This window comes from Protobothrops mucrosquamatus, unplaced genomic scaffold (genome assembly GCF_001527695.2).
Source record: "Protobothrops mucrosquamatus isolate PMUCROS unplaced genomic scaffold, P.Mucros_1.0 scaffold632, whole genome shotgun sequence".
In the NCBI taxonomy this organism is placed as follows: Eukaryota; Metazoa; Chordata; class Lepidosauria; order Squamata; family Viperidae; genus Protobothrops; species Protobothrops mucrosquamatus.
In genome coordinates, this window is record NW_015386924.1 from 119,360 (window position 1) to 134,719 (window position 15,360).

At 41.1% G+C, this 15,360-nt stretch overlaps 1 protein-coding gene across 1 annotated transcript in view; it reads left to right on the forward strand.

The window, feature by feature from the left end:
- Positions 1-15,360, forward strand: part of MMS22L (MMS22 like, DNA repair protein) — a 73,526-nt gene that overhangs the window by 55,184 nt on the left and 2,982 nt on the right. Inside the window, exons 19-22 of the mRNA XM_015817740.2 lie at positions 1,301-1,470; positions 7,081-7,289; positions 7,593-7,759; positions 10,755-10,851. Coding sequence (XP_015673226.1) covers positions 1,301-1,470; positions 7,081-7,289; positions 7,593-7,759; positions 10,755-10,851 — 643 coding nt within the window. The remainder of the gene's footprint in view (positions 1-1,300; positions 1,471-7,080; positions 7,290-7,592; positions 7,760-10,754; positions 10,852-15,360) is intronic.

Below are 15,360 nucleotides of genomic sequence, written 5' to 3' on the forward strand. Positions count from 1 at the left end.
TGCAAGTTTTTGTTTTTTGTAACATTCTGTTTTGCAACATAGTCAAGCAGAATGAGAACGTGGAATGAGAACGTTTCTCTCCTCCTTCCCTTTATATCATTGGAATGCTGCTTGGATTCATGACCAGCTCCTTTAGTATAGCTAAGTAAACCATATTATTGACCCTTTTTTGAAAGTAAAAATTCTGCTTCTAGCTGGTAAGTATGTGGCAATTTCTATGTCCTCTCTGCTTTTAAGGAAATATATTAGTTAGACTTAGTTAGCTATTCTTCTTCGGCTTGGCAACATAGCATCTTATTCCTTTTTGGAACATGATTTTTTGGGGGGATGATTTCTTTCCCTCCCCCCCTTTTTGGTTAATATCCCACATCATAATGCTCCCTCCCATCCTTCTTCCCTTCTTCTCCAGACCACATTCACTTAGAATGACAGGCTTGGCTGGGGTTCATCTGGACAGGTTAAAAACTTCAGCAGCTCCACAGCTGCCTACTTCAACGTAGTTCACTAGTCATCCCCTTTTCTCTTCTGCCAGCCTAGTTCATATGAGCTTCCTGTCTGTTCCTTCTAGAAATCAGTGAGAAACTATAGATTTCTTGCTTGTTTGGAAAGATCACATTATGGCATGATGGGCACACACTTAGCTGCAAAAATTGCCAATGTTTATTTTTCAAGTAGGGGAGTAGTTTAGTTAGGTACGCTGAAAGAGTTGATTCATTTTCCTGTACAGACTTAAAAAGTTACTGAGAAATAAAATTGGGTCACGCATTCTGTTCTAATACAGGCTCTGTCATTCTGTGAGGTTTCTGTTTATTTGAAGCAAGACTATCCTTTTTCCTAGTGATATTTCCTATTTAGGGAAGTGAAGGGGGATTCAAAATATATTGCTGAATGTTTTGTGCATTCATAACATTTGCTTTGCTTTACATTTATTTGTTCATTTATTAGCCAACTACGTTACTGCTTTTGATGAAAATCAAAAGGCAGAGTAATTGACATTAGAAATGATCATACCAAATAGTAAATATAAAGTACAAAAGTGGCATACATTAGCATTATTTCCTTGAGTGTACTCTTCCTTGACGTATCTGGCTTCAGTCCAAAGTTCACAACTCTCATTCTTAGTTCACTGTACAAATTGGACGTTCACCATCCCTGGGATTGTTAAGCGGGATACATGGAAATGCGACTATTTGGTTGCTATAGTTACCGGCAGAAATGGAATCCGGCAGAAAGGTTTGCTCATGCTTCCTCTCTCCTTTTGCAATTTTGACTTTTGGTTTTCTTGGTTTTCTTTCAACAGGATGCCTTGTGAAATCCTGGGCAGCCATATTGGCTACTTCCAAAGCACAGCCCCTCTTGTTCCGTATTATAGATTGCTTGCTTTTGCCCCATGCTGTGCTTCAGCAGGATAAAGGACTGCCTGCAGTGATGTTGGCTGCCATTCGTGAGAATCTCCCATTTTTCCTTCAGGTATGCTGGTTTCTCTGTATCTCTCTATACTATGTTCGTATGAAAACACACACACAGAGGGACACAGAGAGAGAGAGAGAGAGAGAGAGAGAGAGAGAGAGAGAGAGAGAGAGAGAAGCACCACTTTGATATAGTGGTTAAGGTGCTGGCCTAGGAATCAGGAGACTGAGTTCTGATCCTGCCTTAGGTGACCTTGGGCAAATTAACCAGTGGAACAACCTGCCTCCAGAAGTGGTGAATGCTCCAACACTGGAAGTTTTTAAGAAGAGACTGGACAGCTATTTGTCCGAAATGGTATAGGGTTACCTACCTGAGCAGGGAGTTAGACTTGCTGACCTCAAAGGTCCCTTCCAACATCATTATTATTATTATTATTATTATTATTATTATTATTATTATTATTATTATTATTATTATTAATCACTGTCTCTCAGCCCAAGCCCATCTCACAGGGCTGTTGTGGAGAAATTAGGAGGAGGAAGGAGGGTTATGTATGTTTGCCGCCTTGAATTACTTATAAAAGTAATAAAGTTGGGCTAAAAAAAATCTACAGTATGTGTGTGTTTGAGTAATATAAGTATTGATGAGTATATGCCAGTGATGGCGAACCTTTTAGAGACCGAGTGCCCAAATTGCAACCCAAAACCCACTTATTTATCTCCAGGTGCCAGGTGGGCGTGGCCCACTGGATGGGCGTGGCCGTGGTGGTCATGGCAGATTGGGTGGGTGTGGCCAAGGTGGGCTTGATCACCTCGATGTTGCTCTTGGGGAGGGACACCTGTGGGGGCCGGGCAGGGTTGGGGGACATCCAGGGGGTCTCTGGCAGGTGGGGCGGTGGGCAGGAGGCTCGTCTTGCGGGGTGAGGAGGCAAGGCGAGGCAGAGTGGGAGTGCCATTGTCACAGGGCAAGGTGAGGCAGGGGCCGGGGCAGCTGCTGCCCGACACCATCGGCCCCTGCACACAGAGGCCAGCGAGCGCATGGGTGCTGGGATGCATCTGGCCATGTGGGACCTCGGCGAGTTAGCGGGCGGCTGGTTGAAGAGGGATGGTTGCCATGCCCGGGGCATGGCGCACGTGCCCACAGAGAGGGCTCTGAGTGCCGCCTCTGGCACGTGTGCCATAGGTTCGCCACCACTGGTATATGCATACGTAGGTAAACTCATGACTACGGTAAGATTTGGGATGATTACAGGTTGCTCAGTTCTTGATTTTACTTATCTCAAAAGTATTTGGTACTTGTTCAAATGCCTGGCCTAGGCACATTTCTCTCCCTTACGTAATTTAAAAAATGAAAACTGCACTTGTGAAGCAAATGATAGCTTATTTATAATTCACTGATTACAGATGTTCTTCACATAATCACCATTTGTTCAGTGACTATTGGAAGTTACAATGATGCTGAACGTACGATAGGTAATGTGCAGTCCCTGAAGTTACATCCATTGCAATACCCCCCTCCACTGTCACATGATCAAAATTTGGGAACCTGGCAGCCTATGCACACTGACAACTGCTAAGGTGCTTCAACTCCCCCACACATACACACTTTGGCCGCCCTGGAAATCAGCACTCCTTGATGGCAGTGGCAGTGGTAGAACTTTCTTCTGCTGATAACATACTAATTGTCTCTTGATCATTTTGCTAGTATGAATTCAATATAAGATTCTTCATGAATTCTCCAATAATAACTCCATATGGTAAGAGGCTCATGATTTACTCCTGTTCCTGTTAATCTTTGAACGCATTTTCAACAAAATCTGTTTAGGCAGAGAGGAGGAAAAAATGCACAGAACAAAGAAAAAGTCATGAACAGAAAATTATTTACTTTACCTAAAACAAGTATACATTTCACATAAAATAAGAAATGAATATTCCAAAGCACTCATAGTTTTTAAAATAAGCTGTAAGATATTGGGGTCCTTCACAAAAGGTTTCCCGACATTTCTTTTCCTTTTTTAATTTGAGGGGTTTAAATATTAATTCCAAATACTAAACTTAAAACATAAAATTATTGGACAGAAGCAAGGTTAGAAAAAAGTATTTTTAACCATGGATAAGTGATCTTCAACAACTAGTGTCCCAAAAGAAGACTTTATTTTATTTTAAGTTCAGCTTAGTTCTTTTATGAATTATGCAAACAAAGTTTATGCCAGTTATTCCTGCACGATTGAATTACATAATTGAATTTTTGGTCAAATATGCAAAATGTAAGCCCCATTGTTCATTTTAGCTAGGCATTTTTTATTAATGGCTAAACAATAGTACATTTAAAACTGTTTGGAACATTTATATGATTGTATAATAAATTGTATAATTTATTTGTAAGTTGTCCCATGGCTACTTAATTTTTGCATTGTCAATCTTTTAACTAAAATAAAATTTCACCAGCCAAATGTTACAGATGGGCACATGATAATGCTGCTATACCTAGATTATGCACTGATTCAATCAGTGCCACCATGGGTTAAAGGGGGCACACCAATCTTTATCTGTAGAGAGTAACACCTGAAATTAGACATCAATAAAATTAAGTATACCTAAACAGACTTGGAAGCCTAACCTGGATCATTAACAGGTAGAAGTTCAAGCAGGTGGTATCTAAGGATGTTTTTCTACTCATCTGGTAATTATATGGAGCCAGAAAGCTCAAGGAACATTTCAGAACACAAAGGGATTCCAGTTTATCCAAGCTGCTATCAGGTATTTTGTGGCTAAACCCCTGGACCAACTTCTCTATAAAGTAGAATTTGGTTTGGGAGGAAAAAAGACAGTCTACTTAAGACCATTCAGATCAAGTCTCAAGTGTTTCAAGTGCTGGATTGCATTTCAAATGTGGCATGTTGTTTACAGAACACCTAGGTCAGGGGTGGGGAACCTTGGCTCTTTTATGACTTGTGGACTTCAACTGCCAGAATTCCTGAGCCAGCAGGAATTCTGGGAGTTGAAGTCCACAAGTCATAAAAGAGCCAAGGTTCCCCACCCCTGACCTAGGGCCTCAGTGAAGATATTTAACATTTTGATTAATGCTGTTTTTTTTGTTTTTTAATATAACAAGGCCTAGCCCAGACATGTCAAACTCGCGACGTCACATGATGTCGCGCAACGTATCGGGACGGTTTTGCCATTGCCAGCAATGGGGTGGGCGTGGCTTCCAGATGACCCGTCCGGCCCATGGGCCATCAGTTTGACACCCCTGGCCTAGCCCCTTTAACGCTGATAGATTCTTTATGTGCATCCTGACAACTGATAAGCTTTCTGAGCTTTCTCCCAGAGGCTGGTGACCTACAAGTACACTAAAGAGGCTGAAATAAAGACTTCCCCTAATATGGACATGCAGGAAGAGTGAGGTAGAAGTCTTCAAGAATAGTAGTTGAAACTTAGCTTCATAGTTTCCAGGTGGTATGATGTATCAGACATTTTACTCTCCCAAGTAACAGGGTGTTCTTCCTTGAAGATCTTAACATCTTCCCTTCAGCAATTCTCATGGATATTCATGATGATTCATAAGAACACTCAGTAGGACTCTGCCCATAAGGAGCAAATATGATTAAAACTTGGTTCCACAATTTTCCACTTTTCTATAACAACATCTTAATATCATGATAGCCCCTTTAGTACACGATCTCCATAGCTTAACTTTTATAAGCTATTTACTTGAAGACAGGGATTGCAAGATCATGTGGCAAGCAGCAAAAATTCTTTTTGGGCAGTCTGCTCTTGAAGGAGCAAAAGCGGAGGAAGAGAAAAATCAATGTTCTCCCCTTTTATTATGGAATATATTCCTTCATTTTATATATAATAGGTGTAATTTTATGTATTTTGAATATTTCTTTTTGTTAAAAAAAATTGGAGTCACGTAATGAATCTTTGAAACTGATTGATTGGCTGATTGATTAGCTTTTTATCCTGCCTTTATTATTATTTTTGTAGGTAACTCAAAGGGGAAAACATGCATGGTACCTTTTCTTCCTATTTTCCCCACAGCAACCATTTAAGGTGGGTTGGACTAAGAAAGAGTGGCTGGCCCAAAGTCACCCAGTCAAGTTCCCATGCTTACAGTGGGGCTAGAACTCAGTCTCCTGGTTTTTGGTCAGCGCTTTAACCACTACAAAGCTGAAATAGTCTGAGATCATATTACTGGCTGATTTTATTTGTATAGTATATATTTCCAAGAAAATAGACTATACTTACAATATAGTACAGAAAAATAAATTACTGTATATAAAAACATTTCATTACCTCAACTGCCATTCATTTAAAATATATCAAAAAATTAAATAGAACATACCATTAAATCAAGAATATGAATGCCAATATTCATTATTTTATTAATAGCAGTATTCTATCAGTAATATAATACTAACATTCTATTTACAATTAAAAAATTGTTCAATAATTCCCATTAAGGGACCTCACAAGACGATTGTGACTTGTAATAGGATGTAACATTAACATTCTATTTACAATAAAAAAGATTGTTCAATAATTCTTATTAAGGGGCTTAACAAGACGATTGTGACTTTGGGCCAGTCACTCTTTTTTTTCTTTCTCTCCTCCTTTCTCTTTTTTTTTTTCACCTCACAGGGTTGTTGTGGGGAAAACAGGAGGAGGAAATTGTGTCGAATGTGTACGCTGCCTGGAGTTATTTGTAAAAATAATAAAGGCAGGATGCAAATGAATAAAAAATAAAATCTTTGCCCACCTATACGTGATCAAAAATATAAAGGAACGGAGCAAAACAATCAGAAGATACTTCAGATTCCTCACCCTCAGTCACAAGAGAGATCCTCTTCCTCATCTGGGTCACATGACCTAAGTTAATAGATCATTGCTATCTTTATGGCAACCCTCCTGTCTGTCTCTAGAAAAAGATTCTGGGCCCTAGATCAGTGATGGCGAACCTTTTAGAGACCGAGTGCCCAAAAACTGGCCCCGCCCCTGTTCCACCCCCTGCCCTGCTCCCACCCCGCCTGGCCGCAGGGCCACTCACCGCCTCCAGGGCCTGCCGCAGATCGCCCAGGCAGCCCAGCGCCGCACAGCATCAAGTGTGCGCGATGGGGCGTGAGGGCAGAGTTTTGTCTACGCTGCCTGGCTGCCCTGTCCTTAGCTGCGCTGCTCCGCGTGGGCCACGCTCGGGGGTGACTCTCCTCCAGGGGCCTGCTGGTGAGGAGGGGGTTGCAGGGGGAGGCAAGGCTGGGGCAACAGCATGTGTGCCCACAGAGAGGGCTCCGAGTGCCACCACTGGCACCCGTGCCATAGGTTCGCCACCACTGCCGTAGATAATGGGGCAAAACAAATGGAAACAACCAAGCTCTGGATAGTAAATGCAGAGATAGCAAGTAAGTTCTTGGTTTTGTGGGGTTTTTTAAAAAAAAAAACTACCTCTTTTTGTACATTTTAAGAAATAAACACCCACTTGATAATGTTTGGAAATTTAAGACACTTTGGGGTAGTGATGCTCTCAGCAATTCTCACCATTTGCAGCATATTTTACTTTCAGAAGACCCATTTGACGTCCTGCGGGGGATAGTGATGTTTTGCATTTACAATCTGAATGTGACAAAGTGTGGTTGTTGTTTTTTTCCTTCCCTTCCCCCTCCCCCTTCTGTAGGGCTTGTCCTTTATTTGTTGCCATTGCCAGTCTCAAACTCAGAGTGCCTATTTGAACCAATTGCTACGGGATGTGATTCGCCAGTATTTGGGGCGCTTTCTTCTTCAGTCATCTCGAGCAGGACATCATCCCCTCTTGCTGGCATTGTGCAGTTCGGCTGCCACTCCAGAAGCCGCACATCTACACAAGACCTCTGTCCAAGTCATCAGGTAGTGTCCAGAAAAATAAAATCAACTGTTGGTATTTAAATTTTTTTAATAGCTAAATTGGTGGAGAAAAAGCTTTGGTGTCTTTTACTTTGAAAGCAACACAAGCATGATATTGGGTGGGGGGATGATCAGAACTTTTTAGCTGAAAAATAACTGGATGGGTTTAATTCCATCAGAACGCACTGTGTATATGTAAACTTATTTGGGTGAAAATATAACCGAAGAATATACAAACATGTTAATTCTCATTCCTTGTCCTAAAGAATGGTAGAGAGAGACTGATCCCTTTTTATTTCCTTCCAGTGAAAATTATCTACAGTTCAAAGGTAACGCCCCTCCTTCTCGCCTAGGATCAGTTTTAGCTTTCACTCTTGAAGCACTGCAAAGGACCAAAAGCATTGAGATATGGGATGTTGAGACATTGCTGCCTTCTGTGTTAAAGTGCCTCGTATTGGTTAATGAGCCACAAGGTAAGCTTAGGGGCTTCCTTTGTTGTCTATGTATGGTGCAGTAGAATATCAGAAAGTATAAGAAACAGGTCACAGGCTTCAATTGAACAAGGATAATGTATACCAGTGATGGCGAACCTTTTAGAGACCGAGTGCCCAAACTGTAACCCAAAACCCACTTATGCATCGTCGGGTGCCGGGTGGGTGTGGCCCATCGGGTGGGCGTAGCTGCGGTGGTAACGGCAGACTGGGTGGGACTAAAAAGTTCAATCAATCAATCAATTCCAACTTTGCAAGATCTTTTTTTTTCCCGCGAGAAGTTGAAATTGACTGATTGATTGAACCTTTTTTTTTTTGCACACGGCAGCGGAGGCCTAAAGCGAAAAGGTTTTATAAAACCCAGCTGAAGGCCTAGGACTGGGGCGACGGCGCGCGTGCCGCCTGAGTGCCGCCTCTGGCACCCATGCCATAGGTTCGCCACCACTGATGTATACTGATGGTTGTGAATATAAAGAAGATTTTCCAGTCTGACAATAGACTTGGGAGCTTGCATGCAAGCCAGTGGTCTTACATCTGTAGTAGATAGTTAATGTCTTGAATCAGCCACTGGTATCATTTGATCATCACTATAATCAGACCTAAATTGATAAGGATTCTGGCATTTATTTCTTAAATCCCAAATGCTTAATTTACAACCCTAGATACAGAATTAACTTGAGAAGGAATAGGTTTTGCACTGACATATAATGAAAAGCTTTCTAGCTATGTAAGAGATATGCAAGGACAAATAGGACAAACACCTATTGGGTTGCTGTGTTGATTAGTGACAGCTAACTGGCGCTCAAGGAGGCACAAATAGTCCTCCCTTAATGACCATTTGAAGCTGTAATAGGAATAAACGAACGGAATTTATAACTAGTCCTTGAAGTTACAGTGTGGTTATATGATCAAGAATTGGGCATTTGTCAGCGGGCCCACATTTACAACCACGGTGTGCATTTCAGTTCCCCCCACCTGCTTGACTCCCCTTCATATCTGCTTTTGGCCATCCTGCACTCCACGGCCACTTACCCTTGCCACTCCTGGCTGACATTCGTTGTCTTCTTCCTTCTTCTGCACGAGTCCAGGATATATGCAGCCAGGGTGGCAGAACCTCATCTACCAAAGGGGGCTCACTGGCCCGGCTAGGTAGGAAAGAAGAGAAGCTAGCATTTTCCACAGGCAGAAGAAACATGAGGTCTTCTAACAGTGCCATGGTCCCTGTCTAACAACTGGGGCTATCGGAATTGCTGTCACTAAGCAGCAGAGTCATGTGATATTTTGTCTATTTTGCTTAGTGACGGAAATTCCTGTCCTAATTAGGATTGTTATGCGAGGACTACCTGTACTACTACTTTTCCTCCACAAGCAAGTTTGACATCTGTGAAATCTATCTTGAGCTCAAATTGGATGTCATGTAGAACCTCACGTTCCAAACTTTCAGTTCATGAGGGTTGGCTGCTTTGCTTGGAACTGCTTTTATATGCAGAAAAGAAAAAAGGACCTCATTGAATAAAATGCTCTTTAGAACAACTTTTAACAGAATATAGGAGGCCATAAAGTTGGGGTAGCAGCACTTCAGCCACTGCTGAATCCAGACCCTGAATTAAGTTGCTAATCAAGATTCCCTCTAGAAAGAGAATTGTTTGGTCTCTTCTGTGGTTGCAATGATTTAATTGTTATGCCTCTGGAATATTCATATTATATTAGTGGTAACAACTCTTGAGTTTGAGAGTATTTTTAAAATTCAAAGTACTTTAGTTTACCATTTCAACTATTTAGTTTATTGGGTAAAACAAAGGTGAGAGATAATGGTTTGTCTAAGGTTAATGTGGCACAGTGGTTAAACTGCAGTATTGCAGGCAAACTCTGTCCATAGCCTCAAGTTCAATCCTGATGAGGCTCAAGGTTGACTCAGCCTTCCATTCTTCTGAGGTCAGTAAAATGAAGACCCAGATTGTTGGGGGAAATATGCAAGTAATGCTGACATTTTAAACCGCTCAGAGAGTGTTGTAAAGTATTATGGAATGGTACAGTATATAAGCCTAAATGCTATTGCTATTGCTAATGAGAAAGATGAGGCCTGAACAGACCTTCTAAGCTGACACATTTAGCATGTGCCCTTTCAAGATTTTATAGAGCAAAATTAAGAGAAATATATCTCGAAGGAGCTGGACTTTCTCTATAGTTCCATATGTCATGGTTCCGACAGATGAAACTCTTCAAAGAAATTCGAGGCATTGTTTACCTTAAAGAATCTTTATTCAAGTTGCATGGCATCAGCACGTACATGGTTGAAGCCGAAATCTGAATTCCCCTCCCCTGAGCATATAGCATCAAAGCACAATTCCCTCCTCCAATTAACAGTCATAAATCATAAAAATTAGTTTAAATTGCAGGCTTTCCCTCCTGATCTCTAACCCACCAGTTCTTATCATCTCTTATTTCAAGCTCTGAATTCACACACTAGTACAATATTGTTATGTCTAACTAACTCCCACCACATTCCGCCTCCTCTCACAGCATCATCTAATTCTAAGCCATTTGTCCGAAATGGTATAGGGTTTCCTGCCTGAGCAGGGGGTTGGACTAGATGACCTCCAAGGTCCCTTCCAACTTTATTATTATTATTATTATTATTATTGGTATTGTTATTGTTATTATGAGTAAAGCACAGGAAAGAAAAAGGCTGCATCTTCATATGTTGTCAAAGCAAGAACATCCAATGTTAGCAGCATTGACACCATAGGCCTTAAAAGATTACTATATAAACTTGGTCTCCAAGCGTTTAGTGGTCATTTATTCCATTACATCATCAGGCACCTTTCCTTGAAACCTTTTACATTCATTAGGCTTGAATCACTCAGAATCACAGTGCCAAAAACAGTCCCTTCTCCAGCCCCAATCATTCCATAAACTTCCTAGAGCTCTTTTTGATGTAGCTATTCAGAGGCTCAATGCAATTTGTCTCTTCCAGTTAAAAAACTCTCTACGGAGATACTGCAGTACTTGGTAGAAGGCTGCCAAGCAAGGCCAGGAGGTGAGCTTGCCACCCAGCTGATTTCTGTGTTTAGGTAAGTAGAATGCTAGCCAATTGGCACCCAAGTGATTACAAGCGTTTGACAGAAAACATGTTCTTTTAAGCAACTAATTATCCCTAACATAATTTGATGTGGATTGTTTATATATTTTCATTCTTGGCAAGATGGTTTATTGTGTGTGGATTGGCCAACAAATCAGGAAGCACACAAACATCCCACTCCCTGTAGATGTTTAATGCTAGGGGGGAGATTGTCACAGTTGCAGTCACGAAGACAAAGGAGTTTTGGTGTTTGTTGAAGCTTCGTCTTTAAGCAGAATTATATACTGCCGTGTGAAATCCTACTGTGCAATTCCTCCAACAGTGCTCTCTCACTGACAAATATTCTTGGATCATCTGCAGATTTATTATAATAATAAATATTTAGAGTCTTTTTAGGGTGAGAGTTTTGAAAGTGGTAAATAGAACTTGTACAGTGGTCCTCGGCTATGAACCCATAATTTCCATTGTCAAGCAAGGCTGTTTTTAAGTGAAATTTTGTCTCATTTTATGATCATTTTTGCCAAAGTTGTTAAGCAAATCACTGCAGTTGTTAAGTGAATCCTGTGGCCATTAAGCAAATTTGGCTCCCCCGCGTTGACTTTGCTTGTTGGAAGCTGGCTGGAAGGTTACAAATGGGGATCCCATGACCCCGGGACAGTGCCAGTTGTCAAGCACCCAAATTTTAATCACATGACTGTAGAGATGCTACAACAGTCATGTAAAAATTAGCAATAAGTCACTTTTTTCAGTGTCATTGTAACTTCAAACAGTCACTAAATGAATGGTTGTAAGTCAAGGAACGAAACTTAAGATTATTTTGCTTCACAATTAATAGCTTGAGGTCTCCCTGACTTTTCGAGACCCCACAGGTAATGGAGGAGAGTGAAATTCATGAGATCAAATGTTGCGTAGCATAGGAATAAATGTTACTGTTTCCTAATATTAAATGTTATCCTTGCCAAATTTTGTACTTTCCAGGTATTTTGGATTTACACTTTCTTGATGCCCTAAATAACAGTGAAATAGCCACACAGTAGAGATATCTAAAGTGCTTTGGTACTGAAACATTTCAAAGTCAGAAAGCGTTGTTCAGACTTCACCGTAAATGTTTCAGTATTGTCTGTCCATATTGCAAATGTCTCAAGCTCAAAACTTTCAAGATCAGAAGACAGTTGATATGGTTGGGACCATGTTGGAATGCTGCCAACGAAGTTGGATCACCTGTTTCAAATTTAAAATTAAAATTGAAAACTACTTTGACATACTGATTAAGGTGTGGACTAGAAACATTTTGTGTTGTCTAACACTAGAAACTAGAAACAGGAGATTGTAAGTTCTAGTTATCCCATAGACACGGAATCCATCTGGAGACTTTGGACTATTTACCCTCTCTTTACCCAATTCTCACATCTTTCCCTATATGGAGAAAATAAGGGGAGAGAGTATAATGTTTGAAGTAGTTAAAATAAATACAAACTAAATAACATGTTTTAAAATGGAATAGCTTGAATGTTTTCAATTCCAAACACCTTATACATCATTTCCATTGTGTGGTTGATTTTTTCTATAGTCCTAGGATGGCCATCTGAAGGATTCTTCCATCCATTTATTGTCATCTTCAGGCAAAGCCATTGCTGCATCTCAGCCAGGTTATCCTCAGGGGATGATTCAAAAAGTCAAGATGGATTGATTACATCATTGTGGCCACCATCTTGATTTTTTAGATCATCCCCTACAGATACTCCTGACCTCAGCCATTTTATTGCTTTTCCTTCATCTATCTACATACTACTAAAACACTCGTTCAAATAACCTTTAACTGGGCAAAATGATCCATGTTGGGGCAACAGTTTTGAACCAAGATACTTCAGTTGGGCTAGCTTACAGAATGTGTCCAAAATCTGGGACCCACGACTCCCAATGGAATTGAAATTTGGCAAATTGTATATAAAACATTTTGTAGGATAAAAATGTTCATGAAGCAATTTGTGACATCATACATAATGTCATAAAACATTTCCTGTGCTGATGTTTGTGTTGTATAGTTCAACATGGGCTTTTCTTCAAAGCAGATACATCTCCGAATATCTCGCTGAATTTTTTAAGAACTTTCCAGGTATATTACAAGCTCTGCCTTTGTTGAAGGCATTGAGAAATATGGGAAGGAAATATCTCTGAAACTATGACCCAAGGGGTCGTGAGTTGTCCAGTTGTGAGGGGGGAAAAATGGTCTCAGACTCCTTTAGGTTCACCTCCTTGCCACTGCAAGGCAAATTTTACCGATCTACTAAATTTAAAAATGTCATAGTAAATTAGTTTCCTGCATTTGGACACCACACTTCATTACCCCAGGACCAGATTATTGAAATGGAGCATCTTTAACAGTTTTGCTGAACTGCCTGTATGTTTACTTTTATTGCAAAAATGTGTATGCCTCCTGACTTGCCAGACTTTTTATTTAGCTGCACATACTTGACCTAACAATGTTAACGGTGGTCCATGAACAAATTCCCTGTGCCTGTTTCAGAATCCATTCCATGTTAAATATTCTTTTTCAGGCAGCTTCTGAAACACTGAGTACTCTGAGAAGCAATATTTAGATTTCTAAGAAGTATTGTTCTGTCAGAAACACTTACCTTCAATTATAACAGGTAGAGAAGAAATTAATAGCAAGTACAGATTGCTGGTAAAATCACTCTTCTGTTCTGAATAAAAGGGTAGAACTGATAGTTTTAATTTGGATTACTCATTTTTGTACTATTGAATAGAACTGCATTTCTTCTGTACTTCTCCCTCATTGTACATTTTTTTCCTTTGTGGTTCTTGGCTGTGCACCCCCAAATCTGCTCCAGGAGATTCCCTAAATATCCAGAGCTGTAAATTGAAAACATAAATGCTTCAAACTGCTATACAACATGGTTGAATAATTGACACCCGTAAACACCTTCAGTGAGTCAGAGCACATTGACAGAGATCAAAAACAAAAGGCGGGTTTAGCTTCTGGGTTTCTGTGTAGGGATTACCTATCAAAGATCTCTAACTAACTTCAAAAATGAATTCAGATTAGCCCAAACTAGGAGGCCCGCCCATTTGAAGCTTTCTAAACTTCCTTCATCCAGATTTGGAAAATAAACTGTGGCTGCCTTAATATTTACCCCAAACTAACCCGAATTCCAGAAATGTGGTTTTACAGTTGATCGGCTGTAGCTGCACACGCCGATCCTGGGCTCCTTCCCAGCTCGCTTGCGCTTCGCTGGAAAACATGCTGGTTGCTAACTTAGCAGAAGCGCCAGGATCAGCTGTAGCTGTGCTCCTGGGCTCGTGCCTAGCTCACTTGCTTGCTAATTCAACCTTTGTCTGAAAACACATGCTTACTAAACACGCCACTCGCTAACTCAACCTTCACCTGAAAATGTGCTTGCTAAACACACCGCTCGCTTGCTCGCCCTTTCCCCCAAAATACGCCACTTGCTCACTCACCCTTCCTCCGAAAACAGGCTGCTCGCTCTCTGTTCCTCCGAAAACAGGCCACTCGCTCTGTCTCTCCTCACTGATTCGGTAAGAAAGGCCTCTTCTCGGTCTGCCCCTTTTATACCTTCTCTCCGCTCTTCTCCTCCTTTTCTCTTCCGGGTGCACTGGAAGCTCCAATTACCATGTTGCCATGTGTGCAGATCCTGGGGATTCTGCCAAGCTCTGCAGTTTCAGCTGATCTCCTCCAGGTCTGTGCGGCTCCGCTTTAACTGCTTCCCTCCCCCACTACAATTAGCTAGAGCTCGTGTACCACCAGCCAGGTGCTAAAGTACTACTGGTGGTACGCATACCAACAGTTGAAAAGCCCTGTCCTAGAGGAGGCGGAGAGCGCCAGAGGGGACCCCGCGGGGCATTTTCAAAAGCAAACGAGGGTAGGAAGGGAAACAATGGGAAAAGAACGCAACTCTGGAAAATCTGTTGAAAAAAGGTGCCGGAACTCCATTCCAATGGGTTCTATGACAAAAAAAAAAGCCCTGCTTGCAACCATTTGTTTAAAGATGGTTCAGAGTTACAACATGCTGAAAGGAGTGACTTTATGACCTGTTCTTGAAGTTGCGACCATTGCACCACTTCAGCGGTCACACAGTTGCAACTTGGGCACTTATTTATTTAGGAGAATTATGGCCGCCCACTCACTCTCAGTGACTCTGGGCAGCTTACAAACAATAAAAACCCAATATAAAAGAATAAAAAACAATAACCCCTGGCAACAACACACAATCAAAGGAGCCACTTGAATGGGTTCCATCCCACTGTGGCAACTGGCTCACCTTTATGACGGTTGCTGTGTCCTGTGGTCATGTGATCGCAATTTGTGACCTTCCCAGTTAACTTCCGACAAGCAGTGTTAAGATGGAACACTGGATTCACTTAATGACCATGTGATTCACTTAATGACCAAATGTCTATAAAATTGGGCTTGATCATTTGACGACTCACCTAAATACTGCATTGCTGAGGGACTGAAATC